Source organism: Buteo buteo, chromosome 12 (genome assembly GCF_964188355.1).
Source record: "Buteo buteo chromosome 12, bButBut1.hap1.1, whole genome shotgun sequence".
NCBI lineage: Eukaryota > Metazoa > Chordata > Aves > Accipitriformes > Accipitridae > Buteo > Buteo buteo.
In genome coordinates, this window is record NC_134182.1 from 20,981,992 (window position 1) to 21,004,249 (window position 22,258).

General features: G+C 35.2%; 1 protein-coding gene across 1 annotated transcript in view; it reads right to left on the bottom strand.

The window, feature by feature from the left end:
- Nucleotides 1–2,512: 2,512 nt before the first annotated feature.
- The window catches only part of DNAH8 (dynein axonemal heavy chain 8), a 148,147-nt gene continuing 128,401 nt past the window's right edge, over nucleotides 2,513–22,258 (bottom strand). The window contains exons 81-90 of the mRNA XM_075042037.1: nucleotides 18,571–18,723; nucleotides 16,041–16,196; nucleotides 13,797–13,913; nucleotides 12,968–13,069; nucleotides 12,426–12,586; nucleotides 7,662–7,818; nucleotides 6,979–7,131; nucleotides 6,696–6,885; nucleotides 3,226–3,347; nucleotides 2,513–2,800 (exon numbers count right to left, since the gene is read on the bottom strand). Coding sequence (XP_074898138.1) covers nucleotides 2,513–2,800; nucleotides 3,226–3,347; nucleotides 6,696–6,885; nucleotides 6,979–7,131; nucleotides 7,662–7,818; nucleotides 12,426–12,586; nucleotides 12,968–13,069; nucleotides 13,797–13,913; nucleotides 16,041–16,196; nucleotides 18,571–18,723 — 1,599 coding nt within the window. The remainder of the gene's footprint in view (nucleotides 2,801–3,225; nucleotides 3,348–6,695; nucleotides 6,886–6,978; nucleotides 7,132–7,661; nucleotides 7,819–12,425; nucleotides 12,587–12,967; nucleotides 13,070–13,796; nucleotides 13,914–16,040; nucleotides 16,197–18,570; nucleotides 18,724–22,258) is intronic.

Genomic DNA, 22,258 nt, shown 5'->3' on the forward strand with positions numbered 1-22,258 from the left:
CTACCTGAAAGGAGGTTGTAGTGAGGTGGCTGGAATAGGACGAGAGGAAATGGCCTCAAGTTGCAGCAGGGGAGATTTAGGTTGGATATTAGGAAAAATTTCTTTACTGAAAGGGTTGTCAGGCATTGGAACAGGTTGCCAGGGAAGTGGTGGAGTCACCATCCCTGGAGGTATTCAAAAAGCACGTAGACAAGGTACTCCATAACATGGTTTAGTGGGCATGGATGATGGTTGGACTTGATGATCTTGAAGGTCTTTTCCAACCTAAATGATTCTATGATTCTATACTATTAATCTCTATTCTTGATATTATGCAGGATGGAGAATAAAATCCTCTTCAGTGTAAGTTATGTAACTCAGCACAGTATTAATTTGTGCCTTCCCTGTTTTTTTCCCCGTAGAGACTTTCACTTGTAAATGTGGCAATGCACATCTTCCACCTGTGGAGGCATTCACAGGGTTACACGTTGTTTCCCCATTGTAATTAAGCTGAAAGGCCAGACCAGGAAAAGAACTTCAGGAATGAATACACTATAGTTGTTGCGCTGTTTTTTTGGATATGAACTTTTTCCCTCTCTGCCCCTGCAGCAAGTAGACTAGGAATGTGCAAGAATGTGGGAGGGGAAAAAGCCAGGACAGCTGACCCAAACTATCCAAAGGGATATTCCATACCATATGATGTCATGTTCAGCACCAAAGGCTTGGGGAAAGAGAAGGAAGGGAGACATTTGGGCTTATTGCATTTGCCTTCCCAAATGATCATTATGTGTGCTGAAGCCCTTCTTCTCAGGAAGAGGCTAAACATCTGCCTGCGAGTGGGAAGCAGTAAATAAATTCCTTAATTTGCTTTGCTTGTGTGTGCAGCTTTGCTTCACTTATTGAACTGTCTTCACCTCAACCCATGTGTTTTCAGCTTCTGCTCCTCCAATTCTTTCCCCCATCCTGCTGGCACAGGGGAGAGTGAACAAGCAACTGGGCAGGTACTTAGCTGCTGGTCAGGTTCCACCCACCACAAGTACTGTTATTTTTTTGATTACTTGGAGCAAAATCTCTTGCAATTGCACAGTCAGATTTTTTTTTTTTTCCTCCTTTGCAAATGTAGTTCTGTGGTACAACTTTTAACTTTTACAATTTCTGTGTATTTTTATCTAACACCTTAGCTGGTTTGTTTTATTTGGATCTAACAAAGTGCACAGAAGAGAGACATAAGAAAAGTTTTACTTAATTGCACTTGGAGATCTTCCTTTTCATTACTCTGCTCATCATTTTGTGTCTATGTATTGTTATTTCCTATATGCCACAGCGTTTCTGCAAGAGAATATCCTGGGATGCTGACTTCCAACAGAAAGCTGTAGGATTCTCACTCAAGGAATTCTCTAACCCTTTTACCATCCTATCAGAAGCTCCAGGACTTCATCAAGTAGTAGCTGCACTTTGCCACAACAGATGCATTTGATCACTCTTAAACTGCAGAAGAAAGAACATAGGCCAATCATAGGGTGTAAGTGAAAACCTGTGTTGCCAAATAAAGTTATCTGAAGGAAAAACAAATTTTATGCAGATTATTAAAGAGATACTGTAGACTGCATATCTTGTTTAGTATGACATGCATAGAATTAGTTTAATACTAATTATGTCTGGAAAATTCATGGATGTTTATCAGGTTTATCACAGAATAATGCTGTGATAGCCACTCCAAGGATTCCAGCCTATATTTTAGAGCTAAGATGAGATGCAGGAAAATAGTTGTACTTGTGGATAATCTGGTTCTCTATTTTAATTACAAAACCATCCATATTAAGTAGTTGGCACTGTTCTACTTCTGTAGCTATGTTCCTATGCAGCTAAACTGGACAGAGAACGTACTGGTCTCTGTCAGGTATTCCAGACACAAACATTCCTGGTGTAGTTTTGCTTAATGTATGTAGTTTAACAAGAACAAATGAACCCTGAGAAACCCCAAGCAAAAAATATGGATGAAATATACTTTTCTGTCTTAAACCTTTCCTGCAGAGTCAAAGAAAATAATGTATGTATCATGCAGAATCCAAGAAAATTTTAGAACTTGTATCTAGGAGAACTTAAATTTTATTATGTTCTGTATTGTCTTCTGTTGTCATCATATGTCACTGAAACACAAGCTAAAAGCTGTATATGAGAAAAAGAATGAGAAAAGGCTAAGTTTTTCTTTTTTTTAAGGTTTAACAACATTTTATTTTACATTAATTCTATTATTAAAGTAAATATTCCTTTTTTAAAGTAATATAATAGAAGCATCAAAGACTACAATCAGTGAACTTATTTTGAAAACTTTACTTTAAAACAATCACCAAATAGCCATGACAAACTGAATTTACTGGAAGCAGAGAAAAAAAAATCATTAAGCCAAGACTGAAATGAAAGTTCTAATATAAGGATCAATGGCCACCAAATAAAAAGCAGTAGAAGAATTACACATGTGATTGGTTACATATGCCATATATTCTCTTTCTGTTATGGTATGAAAAGCAATTTACTTGATGTCACACAGGAGAGCCACTCCTCTCAATATCCAGTGGTCTGGAGACACTACTGTCCTTAAATAGATCACGGTAATATAGTTCAGATCTGTTCTCTTGGGCTTCTTGTAAAGAGGACAAACATAGAGCTTGGGATCTTTAGGACTGGTTGTATTAACAGCAAATATATGCACCACAGGCAGCTGGACAAAAAGAATCTTTGGTGTAGATTCAATGAGTTTGCTATTTCGTCTGTCCCAGCCTGCACCTTCCAAGTATAATCCATAGATATATACTCCTTCCTGTGTGGAGAGTAAACAGATACATCACACAAAATAAAGCACCTGTTTTGTAAAATGAGGAATTAGCTTAAAACATTAAAAAGAATGTATGATTTGTAGTAAAAAATATCTGACATTGAATCTTCTCAAACTATTTAGTTTTAAACTATAATATCACCCTTTTTCAGAATATAATGCTACTGAAAGGGATGGCAATAGAAGTTGTTTAATAAAGTCTGTACACTATAAAATTTGATCTAAAGTTTGCTATAAATTCCAAAAATCAAGAGGTGGTACAATGAAATGGTTCTTTTAATAAAATATTTTTGTAACTGCAAAATAAAAAAAAAATAAATAATATTCATACTTTTTATCTTCTATGCTGAGCAAAAACAGTGAGGTGAAGACAATATAAATACTGAAATATCTTTGCATGTCATACATACAGAAGGAGGTGCTGTGATTTCTTCTTTGTTTTGCTTCAGCACTTCATTATGTATTGTAACTGTATCTAAAGCCCAGCCTTTATGCGCTCGAGTTGCTTCTTGTCTCATTGCTGTCAGGAATCCTTGAGAAATTAAGCCCGAGATTTAGTATCTATCTCACATGACAAAAAACATCTTGCTCAGGTATCTGCATGGTTCTGCACTGAATGTTAGAGACAGATATTCAGAGTTCTATTGAAAATGAGCCCCCTGAGTAATGATAGCAAACTTTGCTTTGGGCCAAAATAGGAACAAATGACAGAAGCGGCACAGAATGCATTCACTGAGAAAAATATTTTTAAACAGCACATAAAATAATATACAGGGTTTTTTGCTACTGATGTATTCAGTTAACAAATATTTGCTCAGGATACTGACTTACAAATTATCATTAGGCAATCAACTACAGGATCCACGGTAGAGGTGTGTTTCAAGAAGGAATTTGAACACAGACAAGATATCAATTTTGTGAGCTGGTATTGATGTAAAGGCAATGTAGGAAAAAGGCAATTTTTTTTTATGAAAGAAGTAGCAAAATAAAATAAATTTCACTGATGGAAAGCAGAAAAGGTGTGTCTGAATCTAGACAAGGCAGTGCCTACAGAGGATGAAAAATGTATGTTTTTTTAGTGAAGAAAATGGAGTCCTAGACAGAAATGAAGGTAGAGGATGACACAAGGAGCAAGTTAGGTGATATTTTGAGTATTGTTTTGAACAGACTTTACAGAGATTTCCAATAAAAAAGGTTTGAGAGGTAAAGGGCTGAAGAGCATAAGCACAAGATGACAAACATCTGGGCAGCCAAGAGGTTTGGATATATTACAAAGGGAAAAGCTACAAAAATGAAACACTTGTAGCAAATACCTGGTTGCTTCTGTGTAAGTGTCTCAGAAGATGACAATGCACTCACCAAAAACCCAATAGCTGCTATTTTATGCTACCAGATGAAGAACTACTTGGAGTTGTCAAAGAGATTGAGGCGAAGACAGAAAATTTAACAATAGAGGACTGCATACTTAAGAGTGATTACTGTAAAGACTTAAAGATGAAAAGGCATCAGTTCCTTCTTGATAGGGCATAAAGGAAAAGAAGACTAGTGTTTTGTGGGCTGTCAAAGTATCTACAAGGAGGAGAAACCACCAAATGAAATACTGACCAGATGGGGGAAATAATGAAAGTACATAGGCATGCAGTAAAAGACAGCATTTTTAGATTTAAGAAGTGGTTTAACATGCTAATTAGGCCAAAGCCAACTAGAAGCTAAGATATTTGTCACAGCTAAAATATTCATAGGTGATATAAATACAGTTAATGTAGTACTTGAAATGAACATGTATTCATTTCTCAAACACTATATATTCTGATAAAAATAAAACAGTGTTATTTAGGCTTCTAAATTTTGCTAAAAGTTAATTTTATCTCTATAATATTATATTTGGTTTTTCATAAGCCTGTTCATTCCAAGTACCATGTCTACTGAATGGAATGTTGTACCACCATTAATAATGATAATTTATAGGAGACAAACACTGGTAATGCTAAAAAATTACAACAGGTTTAAATGCACTCCTCACGTTTTAACACTATAATGTATTTGCCAAAGCTGGTAGATTTAGAGCTTGATTCACCAGTGCAATCAGTCTAGATTTTCCTGCAATGGCAGCAGAGCATAGTCCAATTTCTGATTTGCCTCACACCAGTCAATTTTTAAATTTTACTGTATGATTTGATTTACCTAGCATTTCCTGGTGAGCAGTATTACGAATACAGTAACTATACTTACCTCACCCCTAGCCGTAGCACAACTTTTGCGCTTAGCAGACTTCTTTCTCCATCTACAGGACAATTTTTTGGAACACAGAGGTTGAAGCAATCAAGTTCAAGACCGTCTGTGTCTCAGGTTTGTTTGCTATTAGGCTAAATATTTTTGTTGGTCAAAAGAATCTGGTCCATTATCATCTTCTACACCACCATGAGTGCTGCTCTTGAATCACCAGAGATCAGTATGCTTACCCGCTGTGCCATTTATGATACAAATGGAATGATGTTTTGACTGGCATCTCAATACCGTCTTTTAATGATAATTTGGATGTGCTCCAGGCACCTCAACTGTTTATAAGAGCAACTCCAAAAAAGACTTTGACATTAGTACTTTTTACAGTCCTGGTCACAGAAAGACCAGTAAGAATAGAAGCATCACAAAGTGAAGATAACTTATAAAATATTCAAGTATTTCAGACGTTAATCCTAATGAAAAAAACCACCTCATAGCTTACATTACATAGAAGTTTCCCATGAGAATTTTGTATGGGCAGTTGTGTAGGCTAAATGAGATTCTTCTATGAACATGCATCTCATAAGGTAACAGGTTTTGTTACTCTTGGAGATGGTTACAATTTGTTTTTCTTCTTCTTTCCTATGAATGATAAAAATATCGAGCTATAACAGGTAATGATAGATAATGTTTACTTGTACTTTGCAGTATATCTTTCATGAATTTGAACAAACTGTTCATTAAATAACCTGTGAAAGAGAAACACTGTGAAAACTGCAGTTTGGTGATTCTCTGTGAAAGATAGGTAACTGCGATAAATTCTGATATGGTTGCATGTTCATAGAATCATAGAACACCCTAGGTTGGAAGAGAGCTCAAAAGATCACCCGGTCCAACCTTTCTGGGAAGGGGAGCCTAGATGAGATTATCTAGCACCCTGTCCAACTGCATCTTGAAAACCTCCAGCAACAGGGACTCTACCATGTCCCTGGGAGGTTGTTCTAGTGAATCATTGCTCTTACTGTAAAAAAAGTCTTTCTGTTGCTACTGTACAGCATATAAATAATACCTTGCTCTAGATTAAAGCTCTTCCATACTTGCAGTTTTATAGTTTGGAATGAGTTAAACAGTTTGAAACCACAGGAAAAGAATATTTTCTTTAAAAGCTGTATCATTACCATTAAGTGTATTTTCTTTAGAAGCTGTATCATATCATACTTCAATATGTCAACCAGATAAAGCATTTTTTTTGTTAACTACATGTTTTCCTTCTTGTAATATAAAACCTGTGTTTATGGGTCAGACTAAAAGACCATCTGTACAAGCATCCTGTCTCTGACACTAGACAAAAGCAGATGCTTAATGAAATAATATTACAACAGGCAAAATGACACATAAATTCTTTCCCATCTATGTTCTTCTGGATTCTGGTAATCTGGAGTTTAGGGACCTCTCAACCTGAAGGTTAAGTTTGGACAGTCATGTTTATTGCTACCATTGGACCTGTTTCACATGACTTTAATCTCTTTTTTGAAGCCATTTATCATCTTGAATTCTAAAACATCTTTTCTATGTGTAATATTAAATTAGATATGTAGTTAAAACCATTAAATTATGATTAAATACATTATTACTCAAGTCTTTTCAGTACCCTTACCTTGTGGATTAAAGAATCCGGTTATCCAAAACACATTTGGTCTTCCTTCATATATCCAAGTAGAGAATTGAGTATTTCTTTCCAAAAGTTCAGTAAACCAGAAGCCAAGTGTTGAAGAATCCCAAGATACTCTTTTCCATTCTTGAGGAATTCGAGCATCATACATATTATCAAGTGCATCTCTCAAATTCTGAAGGAATGAAATTACAATACATGAACTAAAGCAATCAAGGTAATATTTTAAAATATAGTATTCCATACATAGTAAATATGCTTTACTTGCCTCGCTCATAACAATAGTTCCTTCTATGGCTAATTTAAGATCATTCAAACTGTTGCGAAGTATTGTGATCACTTTTTGCATTCGGTCAATTTCTTGCCGAAGAAAAATATTCATAGAATTAAGTAGTCCTATTTTAATTAAATGAGCTTTTACCTAAAATATAGGAACACAGAAGGAATTCAGTTAAATCTGAATTGTTGAAATGTTGTTATATACGATATCTTAACTTGTGTTCAGAAAAGTGAATAGCAGACTTGTACTTCACATTATTTAACTAACATTTACCCCCTTAAAACTGTTGCAGGTTTTATTTTTACTTTTGTTTTTTGTCTGATGCTACCCAATTACTCATGATTTTGCTAGAATAGGACTTCACCCAGAAGGCACAGGAGACTGCTGTCACAAAATGTCAAGGCTAATGTTTTTCCATGTTTTCACATGCAGCTTTGGAAATCCAAGCATAGTCTCCATCACATATCTCCATGATCAATTGTTAAATGTCTTTATTTTAAATAAAAAAAACTCATATTGATTCACACTGATAGCGATAAAGATGTTGGTTCTTGCTTAAATCTGCTACAAGCCATATGAACTTTCTTTACAGTTCAGGGTTTCTTTTTTGGAATGTCTTATGTGAAAACTCAACAGAGAGAACAGTAAGAAAACAAATAAGATTAGCTTGCCTCATGAGGTATGTAATCTGGAGGAAGTTTCTCTAGCATGTCTTCAGCTAAACGATAAACAATTGCTTCACGAGTTTCTCCAGGTCCTGCATCACTTTCTTTAGGCTGAATATTGGTAATAGTATCTAGAACATCAGCTGCTGTATTACTTTGGTATCTGAGAGGATAAGAAATAAGTTACAAATTACATAGGATATTTTAATAGTTAAATGATACTTTGTAGAACACACATCTTGAAAGTTGAGAAAAAACATGCTGTGTCATCAGGTTAAATCAAAACTCCCAACAGAAATTGTTTTCCTTTGCATCCTGCACCAAGCTGAACACACTGATTGTGAACAACATTTGGTTTTCCATGGTTGTAAAGAATATGAAATTCCCTCTACACACCCTGTTACCTCTACACTTGCTGTTTTTCTAATTCAGGGCTTAGAAGGAGTTCTGCAAACTGAGAATGTGAGATGGCAGAAAAACCTATCATACGATTTCTAGGTATTCTGAGGAAAGGGAAGAAAATGGCATATGCCTGATAAGGACTTCTAAACAGCTATTTGCTGGGAAGAAGCAACGAAAGTTTTGTAACAAGGAAGAATATTTCCCTCAGTTAGTTACTTCTTAAAAGTGGAATGCAGAAGAACGAAAAGGTGGAGGCATAACTCTGCAAGCTGCCCCTTTATTGATAAGTAAATTCATTCTGCTTTGAGGTATTTCAGCATTAATGATAAAAGCTGCTAGATTTACAATGTTGGAGATTAAAACCTTCTATTCCATAGTACAGCATGGGCAGTACTAATGTAAATTTATGTTCTGAGTCAATATAAAAAAGTGAATTAAATTCATGTGGCATTTGATGGTAAAAGATAGTAGACCACATCAGTCCTTCAACACAAGCAGAATTATAGGAGTACTTTTGTTACAATGCTATCTAGTGGCATAGAGCTATGAGAGGCAGTAAGAAAGAAAACATAACAGTGTATGTGTTGGTACTGCAGTGCTGGCTTTGCCTACTTTTACCTTATGGAATCAGCTACATAAGGAACATACAGCATGAGTCTGACACAGAACATAAACTTATACTGACTCAAAGCATAATTTTGCATGTAATTTTTACTTTTCAACCTTCATACAACACCCATCTCCTTCTATTACTTTGTCATACATAACTACATAAGACATGAAACCAAGGATTGTGCCACAGGCTAGAACACATAAACTCCTAAAGCATCTAAGCTTTGGGGATGGTATTGCAAGACTACAGAAGCTGGATACTGCAGCATTTCAACATAAACTGTTTGTGGATGCAATTATAAAGACTATAAATCAGAAAAAATAGAAAAAATCCTACTGGCAATTTGCTTCTCAGAGGATATAATTTCCGCTTCTGAATCTAAGAATGGTGGGACTTTTCATTGTTTTTAATAACCCTTGACTTTAAATTCAAAACTCTCAAGCTTTTTTCCATTTATGACCCCATTTAAAGAATGACAGATTTATTCAAGACCACATATGAGCAGAAAAGTTGGATAAAATCAAATTTCTCTTGGACTCATGGCTTCATTCCTAATTTGGATGACATACTCATGGTTGTAACCCGTACTCCGGGTCTCGCTGATCTAACAACTAGTGATAAGAGAGAAGTGAACCTTCTTCTTCACACTGCAAGTACTGTTTTTCCAATGCTGTTGTCAGACTATTCTATGTGGAAGGAATAGGTCCCATGATTATTACATCAGTTAAATTATAAAATATTACAGAAATATCAAAATGAATGGTCTTTCTCCAAATCTAAACAAAAATAGAAACAATTCAAAAAAGAAGGCAATATGCAAACTTTGGGGAAAAGCAGAGAACAGTTTTTGAAAAATAACCTCAAAGGAGCAGAATAAAAGGTAAGTAATATTCCATTCTTCAGTGACACAAGCTAGGAATCTTCTGGAGAGGAGAAATTATCATCTGAATCTTGTATAACGAAATAAACATGAATAGCAATAGCAGTTTGAACAAAACAACTTTTGTTGTAAATAAAAATAGAAAAAAGTTGCATCTCGATGTATACATAATTAAAAATAATATTCCAGTGTGGAAGTGAGGAGAAAATAGAAACAAGAAATTTCATTCATGTAACAGTTGGACACAGGACATGTAAAAGACACCCTGAAACAAAATTTTTCTAGGCTTTGCAAAACCTGACTTTCCTTTACATCGCAAACAAAATGTTGAAGTACAGATGCAAACAATAATGAAAAAAAGATTGCACAGGTTTGTAGAGGAAGTACCATGTTCCTGGGAAGGAAATCAGATATACACAATGGAGTGTCCCTGATCACATTTAGACATCTAAGCGTAGATGCCTACATAACAGCTGTTTATCTAGATTGCCCTTATAGGTAATGCAAAGAAGCATGATTCAGCTCATGTATTTTAGATGCCTGCTTTGTGATCAGAGGAATTGCACTTTACAAGGATCTATTTTTCTCTATCACAGTAAAGGAAGTCTTGGATAACCGTAAAAGAAGCTAAAGCAACATTAAATGAATCTCATTTACAGTGTCAATGTTGCCTAAAAGTGAGTAAGATAAAGCACTTTATATCTGTTTATAGGTTTTTCCTGAAGCAATATTGCAAAGCAAATTGTGTAATAAGAAGAAAAAAAAAAGGAATTTTCTATGGATTTTGATTTGCTCAGAAAAGTATTATTCAGAATATTTTCTTACACAGAGTTTGGATTCAACAACCTATCATAGTTTGATAGCTGAAGTCTGTGCCATCAGGAATTTTCTGTACTGGAAGTTAAAACTAAAAATAAATGCAGTTTGAGAGAAACATTACCTTGGCTTTGTGTAGGAAACAGCAATATCTATTGCAACATGGTATTTAAAACCTTACATTCACCAAGGGACAATGGAAGATTCTGCTCTATCTTCAGTTGGTTAATAACAGTTTGAAGCAGCTTTACAAAAATTTAGTTAGATTTAAGGCTTCAGTATGAAACCAATTGGAGAACAGGTTGTGACAGAAGATTGTGAGAATATTCCTTGCCTGCTCAGGTACTTGTTAACTATGTTGCCTTTGCTGAGCCTAAGATTCATAGGGCAAGTTAAAATCAGTCACAATGACTTCAGGTGTTAATCCCAAGTGGATGAAAGTATTGACATTCAGTTGGAACCAACGGATTGAGCTTTTGGCTGAACTGGAAAACTGTCCCACTAAATTAGTGAGAGATAAGGTTTTTCTTGTCCTCAGTAATAGTAACATGGAGAGGTCCTGGCTGTCTCAGGATTCCAATTCTAGCAGTCAGCCTTCTGCATACTCTGAGATGACTTGATAGGATATTTTAAGGAGAATTTGAATGCAACTTTTTATAATGTATGAGATGTTAATCTATTTGGTCTGTGTCAAAGATGAAATTCAGACAGACAATATATGTGCATAGTTGCCTATAACAGACCGTGATAAGTCATGGAAAAAAGCATGAAACTGTTGAACATTTTCCCCAAACTCTAAAGAAATACTTACAAAGAAAAATCTTCAGAAGGACTAAAGTAGCAGGAATATGCTGATGTACCAAGTGGAAGAAAAACTCAGTACTACAGAGAAATTAAAGAGCTGTTCCTACTCACTAAAGCTCCCCCAACATGGTTAGTCTCAAGTTTCCTCCTCTAAATTAGCCCTCCTGCAAGCCTAATTTTGGATCCAAAGTGTGTCTTTCCTCAGGACTTTGTTTAGTTCTCTGTTAAATCTTGGCTTTTCTTTAATCAGTTCTGGAAGGGATGTCTTGCAAGTATCAGAAAATGACTTGAAACAGAATCTACTCTTAGGTTCTTTTCTTCAGAAGTATATATTTACAATGGTAGGTGCTAGGCAGAGTTGACAATAAAACTGTACTGTTCTCACAGCATGCTTAGAAAACTGGGCTTTTGATATGGCATCAGCCTCTCAAATTTGAGACTGAAAAATTGTGGGAAATTACTGTTTTGTCCAAAAATGTTAGAAGATATTAGGTTTCCACAGCAGTTGGGCATTTGAATAACATCTGTTTTGTTTAAAAAATACAAAAAACTGTTAAGAAATAATGAATATGGACATAATGAAAATGCAATAATTTATGGCAGAATTATTAAGAACTTCAGTGAAAAAAATATGAAGATGACTCATATCCTTTCACAGGGCATATAACATTTGAAGGAAATAAAAGCCAAGCTGTTACACACATTATTTGGAATGAAAAAGTGAATTAAGTCAAAGATAAAATTTTAAATGGAGTTAGTACATGGTGCAGTTAAAAAGCCTCTTTTAAATAATAGAAATGGCAGGACTGATGACAACAAAAGATTGTAGTTACATCCAAAGGCATGCTTGTAAACCAAATGACAATTGAGAGAGTCATTTATTGAGTGTGCACAGAAAAATAATGTACTACTTGGAACAGAATGCAAACATTAGAAACTTTCTCTGGTTGAACTGTGTAGAACTTGTATCATGTTCATATAAAAGTTTTATAATGCTTTCAAATTTAAAAAAAAAATTCTAAAACCACAAAGAGTAAGTAATAAGAATTCCAACTGCTTTAAAAGAATATGTAAAATGTAGCTGTAGATACTGCATTCATAACCATGCACATCAGGTGTTCCACTTCAATAGTGAAATTCACATGAATCCTAGGTTTCCTGTGGAAAATATACTTTACCTAAGCATTTCATAGGGATGTGTTTCCAAATACTAAAAGAAAGGGTCTCTGTTTTCAATATGTGGAGACCTACTTACATAATATCAGCATTAGGATGGAGACCAAAGACCTTTGGGCTGTCCATGGCAGGGAGTGACTGGATGTATTCAAAATACTGTTCCACAGTTTTGCACACGGGAATTTTATACCCAGTGTAAAAACAGAAAGTGCTGTCAAACATCTTTTCATTAAACCACACCTGTGAAAAATCCAGAGGGGAAAAAAACACAATTACTTTGCTACTTAGATTTTTTTAATCTCATTTTTATTCTTGGAGCATTAGGGTTCTTATTTTAGCGACTATATCTAATGTTACTTGAATACACGAGTAAATCATTAAGAGTTATGTGTTCTAAGTTTGAGTTCCAGCTAAGTCTTTTTAATAGTTTTTGCTCCTCACTAGAGAGAAACCAAGGGGAAGAACCTCACTGCCGAAGAAAGATGTCTTGAAAAATTAATTTTACTCTGAAGAGTCTTATGAACTGGTGGAGAAGTGCACATTCAGCAGAAAGGTCTTCTGATATCTGTATTGCAGCTGCCAATAAAAATGATAAATAACTGTGTTTTCAAGATCTCCTACCCTTGCAAAGCAATTAAGAAGACGTTTATCAAAGTCATCTGTGACTCGGCCTCCATATTGTACTTCTCCAATCATGTAGCATACTGTGTTCCATGATATCCCCTGGATGCAAGTAAAGTAAATGAGACTGTAGTTACAACATGTAAGAAGGTATCCAGCCTGTAATTTCAGTATCATCTGAAGTTCATAAGGCTCTGCAATGTAAGCTGAAAAGATCATTGTTGGAAGAAAAAAATAATACTTTTTTTCTAAAGTATTTTCTGAGCTCAGCCCTATAATTTTATAGTAGAGTTGAGCTTGATCCTGCTATTAGAAATGTATCTCATTATTTCTTGGTTGACCTGAAATCATTCTCACCTGCTGCTGCCTCTCCTCTTTCTTCTTTTGTTTGCTCTTCCCCCAGTTTCTTATCTTACTATTGGCAAAGTGCTGCTTTGCAAGGAATAGCTATTCTATTACATTATTCCCTGATAAATAGTAGAAGACCAAATGGCAGCCATAGAGAAGTTTGATTGGCTCTGCCAAACTCTGTAAATATTTTAGCTCCCTTTCCAAAACAGATATTGTATAAACCTCTTAATAATTTAGATAAGGTATTGAAAGAAACCAAGATGAAATTCTGAAGTTCGTAACTATTACATATTTTTACATGGATGATAGCCCACAAAATATTTCAGCTTGACTGTCTTACAGAGAATCTGGAACTTTGATCATTAGAAGCTGCACTGAAAGAATAGCAATGAATAAACTATTATAAATAGTAACATGAAGAAAAAACAGATGTTGTACAAAGCAATTAAATATACTGTATGCAAATTTTAGTATTCACCTTCTTGATGTCACATTCATCTAGGTGATTTTGTATAAACTGAACACTGGCTGTAAAGTCTGCTGAGTTAAATTCATAGGGAATATTCCAACCCAAAGGCCCAAACTTGCGTCGTTCCTTAGGAATACAATTAAAACCAAATATGTTTATGCAAAGACATATAATTTTGTTTCATTATTAAAGTTCAATAATAATAGTAATAATGGAGTAAAGAATTGAACTGAAGAAGAAAGCTAGCCTAGGAAACTGCTACATGCCTTGTACACATCAGTAATAAACAAAGTTTATTGTTAAGTTACACCATGAGGGATAAATATTTATAGAAAAAGCAACAGAATAATTTATTGCTACCTTCACTAATCAATGGATCAGCCATAGGTTTGAAATGTCCCATGTCTGTGTGGATGATTAGATTTTTATATTAAGTAATTAATTTAAAGGATTGCAAAATTTCTGCATTCTCAGCACACTCAACAATTCTGAGTTCTGCAGTTTTTCATTCTTTTTTTTCTACATATACTGTCTACTAATGATAGTTGTACTTTTTCAACTTCCTGTATTAATGCTTAGTTATCCAAAGGCTTCCACGTTGCCCCTTTTGTCTTATTGTTTCACTGTATTTTTTCAATATACCTTTTTCAAAATTCACAACTTTACTATAAGTTTGCCACGTTATAAATAATAAAATTATTCAAATTTATTATTGCATACATATTTGAAAATAAAATGGTAACACTTGCAGTAACAGAAAAACAGTTGACTACAAAAGAGAATATAATCTGCAGCCCAAATATTTTAAATATTCAACACTATTAGATTTCTCACAATTTTATTTCAGCCACTACAGCTACATTGCTTAATGATTTTTTTCAGAACATATAACAAATTAATCGAAGAAGTTAAGAATTAAATTGCTGAATATGCTGACATTCATTAAATGAATAAACAGTGTAATACTGACATTCTAAAATTAACTAAGTGATAACATATTTATTAGAGTTTAAATCACCAGGTCAACAATGACTGACACTCTTTGACATCTAGGTAAGTAACATTTAGGTACCTTAGCTACAATATTTAAAAAGAACTGGAATTGAAAATAAACCTTTTATTTTTTCAAAATGAAGTATTGTTTATAAGCAGATGAGACAGCATTAACCAATAACACCCTGGTAGAAAAGTACAATGGTTTTCTACCAAATTCTCTGAATTACTTCTTAAGCTACATTTATCATAGTGATCTTGTGACCAAAGGATATTAGGAATTGGTCAGTTTAAAGGCAGGGCAATGTATATATTGCTTGCTGATTAGCAATCCATAAATAAATTTTCTGAACAGATGAATAGCTTTAATAGTTTTTAAAAGTACTGATGGTTGAATAAGCTCAGATCTTCTAGTTCCACATGAACAGTGTAATCCTGAGGCAGTACACAGAACAACTTTCTCGCTGTTTATAAAAAGGTAGAAGGAGGAAAATAATGCAGAATACTGTATCTAAACAGGGACCTCCAACAAACTGTCCTTCTCTCTCCATCTTTGCTACACTGCAAATAAAAGCAGCTCAACAGAGCCCAAGGCTTAAGTAGTGTTTTAACTATTTTGAGATCCTTGATGACAAGAAGGTGTATTCAGAGAGTTCAAAATGTTGGTATTTATTGTGATCTCAAAAGATATGTCTTTAAAGTACAAAGTATAGATATCATTGTACTGGCATTGGAATTAATGTAGAAAACACATTGACACAGATAAAATAGATAAAAACAAGGTGCTAAATGATAGATTTTATTTAATTTTAGCCATCTAGAAAGCAGACAGCTACTCTAAGCTAGGCATCTGGGTTGCCTTTAAAATCAATGGACAGAAAGAGTGATACATCTCTAGACAATGATTCACTCTTTTATAGACAGACGGCTAAGACAAATAAGCTGATTTTCTTTTTCAGGGTGCTTATCTATTACTAATAACTACAGTGAGAGCTTTTTCGCTTACACCACGCAACTAACTTTTGGACACCTAAGGTTAGATGAGAAAAAAACTCATTCTAGATGCCCATAGTATGAAAATTGTGTAAAATTTATAAAACAATGAAGAGAATAAGGAACCTTGAAATACAGATTATAGAAATTAAAGCTTCAGCCCTGCAACATGATGCTACAGTCAATATCAGAATGTGTATTTTCAGGAACCTCTGTTAAAGTGACTCCATATGTTATAACACTATTTGCAAACCTTATAAGAAATACCTGAACAGTAGAATGCAGGAAAGCTACAGTGTAAAGCAAAGGTTTCCACATAGGCATATTGCTAACATCTAACAGATCCTGATTAATTCCAGAAAATGTTCTTTTCAATCCAGCACGTATACCTTGGGGAGGTTCATTTGTGAACTTTATAGCAATCTGTCATGTGAAAAAGATAAAGGAATTGGATTTGTTTACTGAAACAAAAAACAGCAACATGAGAAAACGTCACAACTATTAGTTATAAATAAAATGTAAATAGCTGAAGCATTGTAGATACAAAGTTGATATGTAGTTTTACTATAAACAACTGCATAAAAGGAGTGTATACTAGATTGGGCCACAAAAAATTTTGAACATAGACCTTTGGTTTATGTTGGTCAGAACTATCACTGACACTCGTCCATGGATCTAAGAATTTTCATCTACAATGTGGAAGCAGTTTTCATGCTTTTCAGAAGGCATCATATGGTTCTCAATCCCTAATGCAATGACTGAATGATGGAAGAGAACTCTCCAGAGTAGATGACAAGAACTCTGTTGTATTTCTGGTCCCAGGACTTCACAGTAAATACAAAGAAATCTCACCTCTCCTCAGATCAGATCTTTGTGTTCACAGTAGCTACTCTGAACTCTGTGGCTATGTCTTCAGCAGTAAATTAGATTCATCTGAGTATGTTCCTGGGTGCTCTGGTCAGCAGGAATGGAATCTGCATTTCTAGTAGTAAACTGCCACAGCCCCTTAGAATACAGCCCCTTAATTTCATGCAAACTGCCTAATGGGAATAGTTGCTACCAAATTTTAATTGTCAAACCATACCTGAAAATTATTTTGAAGAGTGCTAGTTAGCACAGGTTTTCACGTCAGAGAATGTTGTAACTACTTACTCCTATGGAGTATTGCATTTTAGTGCTGGGTAATGTTCATAGGTCACACTTGAATCTATTATTAGTTTAGACACAGACTGGCCTTACCAGAATCTCTGTTCCTAGAAACACTTTCAAGTGCTGGAGGAACCCAAATAAAAACTAAGTATTTTTCTGCTCCAACAGTAAGTACTTGCTGGCTGGCTTGGGTAACATGGTAGCATGTATCGAAAGAACAGTAAATGCCAGGCTGCCCATGGGCTGAGTGCAAGCATGGCTCTGAACTGTTTCTACTTCTGAAAGATGCTTAATGGAAGACACTCATGAATATGTACTTCACCTGGCAGTTTTACTGTCTCCATATTTGTGGTAAAGAACTTCAATTATTTTTAAGGAATGACTTTTCAACTTCAGTCTCAGAAATTTATTTCTGGGCTGCAGGGCCCAGGCAAGCTGTCTCAGAGATGAGCTCCAGTTTTCTGCAAGGACCTATCTGCACATGAACACACTAGAGTGTTGGACTGAATGGGAATACTTGCTAACCAGTCTTTCCACATTTCAGAGGATATCTTGATCAGTTATTGATGAATTTTCTGCATAAAAAAAGAAGCAAATTATTCTCTCCTTTCTTCTGAGAAGGAGCTGACCTTTGGTTTGTCAGTTATTCATTTTCTGGAATCCCTGAATATGTTAATATTTTAACAGGTAATGTGACACTATGGACTGGGAAATCACACGTGAAACATTTGAGATAAATGCAGTGAAGATTTATTTAGCAACCCTCTCAGTTCTCTATTCTCACTTTTAGCAAAACTGTATGTTTATACACCCCACTATTCGTAAACCCCTTGAAGATGCAGAATGACTTCATCTTCTGTTGAGAGAATACAAGAGAACGTAGGTCTGTAGAGCTAGCTTTCCATACGCAGTGTTTTTCTATGGTGACATACCCTTCCTACTGAAGGTTGCCTCCTAGATTGATTTGAGAAAGGAAGCCTTCCCCCACTTTACATCCTATGTATCTATTTTTATTTAGAGATAATGAGAACCACTAAGGAGAGTCCCACTGTTTTTAAGAGGAAAGGAGTCTATGAACACAGAAGTGTCAACACACACTTATTACGCTAGGTATTAACTAACATTATGACTTAAATGTACTTTGTAAGAGCTTAGGCAATTTTCCTTGTACTGATGAAAAATGTCTCCTTGAGATCTACAGAACAACCATTTATAGTTTATCCAAAGAAAAACAGGTTACTTCTTGGTAGATGATGTTCTTTGAGATGTGCTGTCCCTGTGTGTTCTGTCCCCTTTATCCTTTATTTCAGATAGGGAAATCTGGAAGAGTCTAAGAGCAGTTGCAGGCATTACTCTGTTCACAAGGCATCTGGTTGGGCAAAAAGGGATACAGAGAAAGCCTGATAGTTTTGATTCAAGTGTTTCTGTGTACAGAATTAGTGTGAACTCACACATACATAAGGCATTTTTGAGAACTTTCAGTTACTGGTAAGTAACCTTTCTGTTTAAAGTGGTATTTGCTTTGTAAGGTAAGTTCATTTTTTCTGGGGTTTTGGATATTTTTCCCCATTTATTTAATTTCCCTTTACACACTTATTTTGAATCATTTTGATGGCATGAGGTACCTGAATTAAATAGTTGAACAAACCTGTAGCAGCGTAATTGGGAATTTAGGATGTGGTTCAGTAGTTATCCAAACTCGAAATGTCTCATCCTGTATTTCAGCAGTAAGAAGAGTCTCCAGTAGTTCATCCATGAAATCCAGTCCAAGATGACAATTCTGAAGTAACACCCAGCCTCCCTAAATAAGAATATCAACCATTACCATATACAATTTAGAATAAGTTATTCATAATGCTAAAACCAACTGTCTATATTAGAATCAAATTTGGTCTTGCATGCAATTTTTTTTTTAAATTTTATTTTATTGACTTTTGGTCTGTTCCTGAATATGTATTATCATTTGACTTGGTATGATATTGGCACAGTTAAAGCAAATAGGAAAAGTTAGTCCAAAAGTTATTTCCACATCCTACACTTCACAATGAAAATAACATCACCAGAGCCAATATTCTAAGTAAAGTATCAGTGCTACCTAGTGGCAAACAGAAGTAATTCCTGTCCTCTCCCAGCAAAACGCCAGTGATAAGCAATCCTGCCATCAGATCCAAAAGAATGTGAATGGAAAAGTAACCGTTGAAATCTAAGGAATATATCTTTTTAAAAACTTATTTGTTAATAACATAATCTAAAGTAAGTGTAAAGACGTGGTAACAAGACTCTAAAACTTTTCAACTACAGTTAATTTATCTGCAATAAATGCATTTGTGTAACATTCAACTTCCACATATTAATTTTGATGTTATTCAACTCTCAAATTGCATGAAAGCTCTATTTTGACTATTATCTCAATGCACTTCTGCTTATGAATTTAAATTCAATCAGTTTTCATAGCATAACTTTAGAAGGCTGGTGAATCAGAAGCCTGATATTAAAATGGGACATTATTTAATCAGTTCTAAACAGTGATGTGTGGATTTCATTACAGGTTGTAAATTAATTTTGGCAATTTTATTTTCACTCATTTAAAAAGAAATAAATAACATTTGGTGACAAAATATAATTGAAATATTTATGGTGAACTGATAGATATTAAAAAAAAAAGATTCAGTGAAGGAGGTTTTTTGCTTCTTTTGTGGGGAACCACTTTTTTGAGGAAGATCTTTAATCAATTTGTCACATTTCCAGATGAATCAGGGTCAGTTTTTGAAAATTATCTACCTGTAACACAGCATAGCAGTTTTAATCACATTATATACTCTGGCCAGAGGTAGGAAAAAAACCCAGATATGACTTCACATTCACTAATTCTGTTTCGTTCTTTCAAATCTGATGTTCGCATATCCCTCCCTCTGTAAAATGTGTACAACACCAAAGCATTTAGTTCAGAAATTGTTACTAGTAGCTCTACTGGAATGCTGTTTTGAGTATCCTTGTGCTTTTAACTGAGGGCAAAAGAAAGGCAGGGATGCCCTATTTTCACCATTCCAGTGAACTGGAAGTTGATGATGACCGTTCTAGACATAGGAACACAAAGATGTATGAGAGATGTATGCGTGCATTTGCACATCATAAAAAATGCCACCTGCTATAAAGAGATGTCTTTTTTCTTTTTTTCCAAAGTGGTGTACATCTATATTCTAGCACTGGTGTCACAACATTTGGTAGGACTTGAGAAGTTACTGGGATACATTATAGAGAACCTTCCATAACTAAGGATGCATTAGCTAGAGAACCTTGTATTATTACAGTAATGTCTAGAAAGTGTGCAGTAAAGGCCATATACAAGTATTATGTATGTCCATAATAGAAAAACACAAATAAAGCAGACTATACTACGGTCAAATGAATAAATATCATCTGACGAGGTTTGGGGGGGGAGGGGTTTGCCTCAAATGAAGATATCTCACAGATAGCAGGCAACGTTCTAGTTGAAGATGTGCCCACTCATTGCAGGGGGGTTGGACTAGATGACTTTTAAAGGTCCCGTCCAACCCAAATTATTCTATGATTCTCTGATTCTATAATACAATTGGAATTCCCTGAACTGATATTGCCTGACCTTTTTTTTTCTTGCATGAAAGACAGGAAGACCTGGAAAGGCTCTGAAGCATTTCAGTCTATCAGATTAAGAGAACAGGACTTTGCAGAAATCTAAAAAAGCATTTCCACATCTCCTTATGATTAAGTAGTGAATAAGGTGACAAAAGAACTGTCCAGTTCAGATGGAAATCTGAAATGATCTCGATCATGGACCTGCAAGTCTCAAAAATACATTTGTTCTTGCAGAGTGTTCTATGTTGTGACCTCATTTTCACTGTTTGTGCTTCCAGAACTCTAATGGGTGAGGACAGAGACCCAGGGAATTTAATGGATGTCATATATTCTGAGTACCTAAGTTTTAAATATCATAATGAATCCATCTTTAACTTTTTATCTAACTTTTGGTGAATACTCCCCACTCAACCAGTATGAAAGCATATACTGGTTAACAAATAGGTAATATCGTACCAATCAAAACTTTTACTGAACACAAGTTAGCTCAGGTTTATTTAGGTGAATACTACAAGTGGTGCTGTACTCCTGGTTTAGTAAGGACTAGCTGTTGGTTATGGTCATGTGAAAAATATGTTTAATTTATTAATATAGTTCTTGCAGTCTTCTGGTCTCTATTATTGGAGATATTCTAGGCCTTCAGAATACTGGCATAAGACTAATTCCTGCTATTTTGAGTTTACAGGCAACTATGGCAGTATGTCTTCATTTGCAACACTGTCCACAACTCTGAAGTGTTCAGCTGATGAGACTGTGCTACCTTTACATTGTAACTTTTCTGTTGTATTTGAGGTTTCAACTACCATCTTTCTGTAGCTGCTACTTAGACTTCTCATGTGTTTACTGTTTGAAAATATCATCTGCCATAACAAAATACACTACAATATTTAAAAGAAAAATACTTAAATATTGTTTTGAAATTCTTAGGCATCCTTGGGACTCAAAGCCAAAAGGATTGGCAATTAAAGAAACAAAGAACCCGAAACAATTGCTGGTGAGCAAGAGACCCTCTCACTAGCACAGATGTGAGGAAAATGTGAGGCCGTATTAGGAGCCAGCGCATCCTTCTATATCTACAGCTTTCAGCTATATGTGCACTACTTACCATTTTATCTAGTAAAAATTATGCAACATCTAGGTAGCTCTTATCAGGGGAAAAAAATAATAATAAAAAAATTTCCAGTAAAGAGATGGGACCTGTAAGTCCTTGTCCTGGTTTCAGCTGGGATAGAGTTAACTGTCTTCCTAGTAGCTGGTACAGTGCTGTGTTTTGAGTTCAGTATGTGAAGAATGTTGATAACACTGATGTTTTCAGTTGTTGCTAAGTGATGTTTAGACTATAGTCAAGGATTTTTCAGCTTCTCATGCCCAGCCAGCAAGAAAGCTGGAGGGGCACAAGAAGTTGGCACAGGACACAGCCAGGGCACCTGACCCAAAGTGGCCAACAGGGTATTCCATACCATGGGACGTCCCATCTAGTATAGGAACTGGGAAGGGGGGGCAGGGAATCACTGCTCAGGGACTAGCTGGGTGTCGATTGGTGGGTGGTGGGCAATTGCACTGCGCATCATTTGTACATTCCAATCCTTTCATTATTGCTGTTGTCATTTTATTAGTGTTATCATTATCATTATTAGTTTCTTCTTTTCTGTTCTATTAAACCGTTCTTATCTCAACCCATGAGTTTTACTTCTTTTTTCCGATTTTCTCCCCCATCCCAC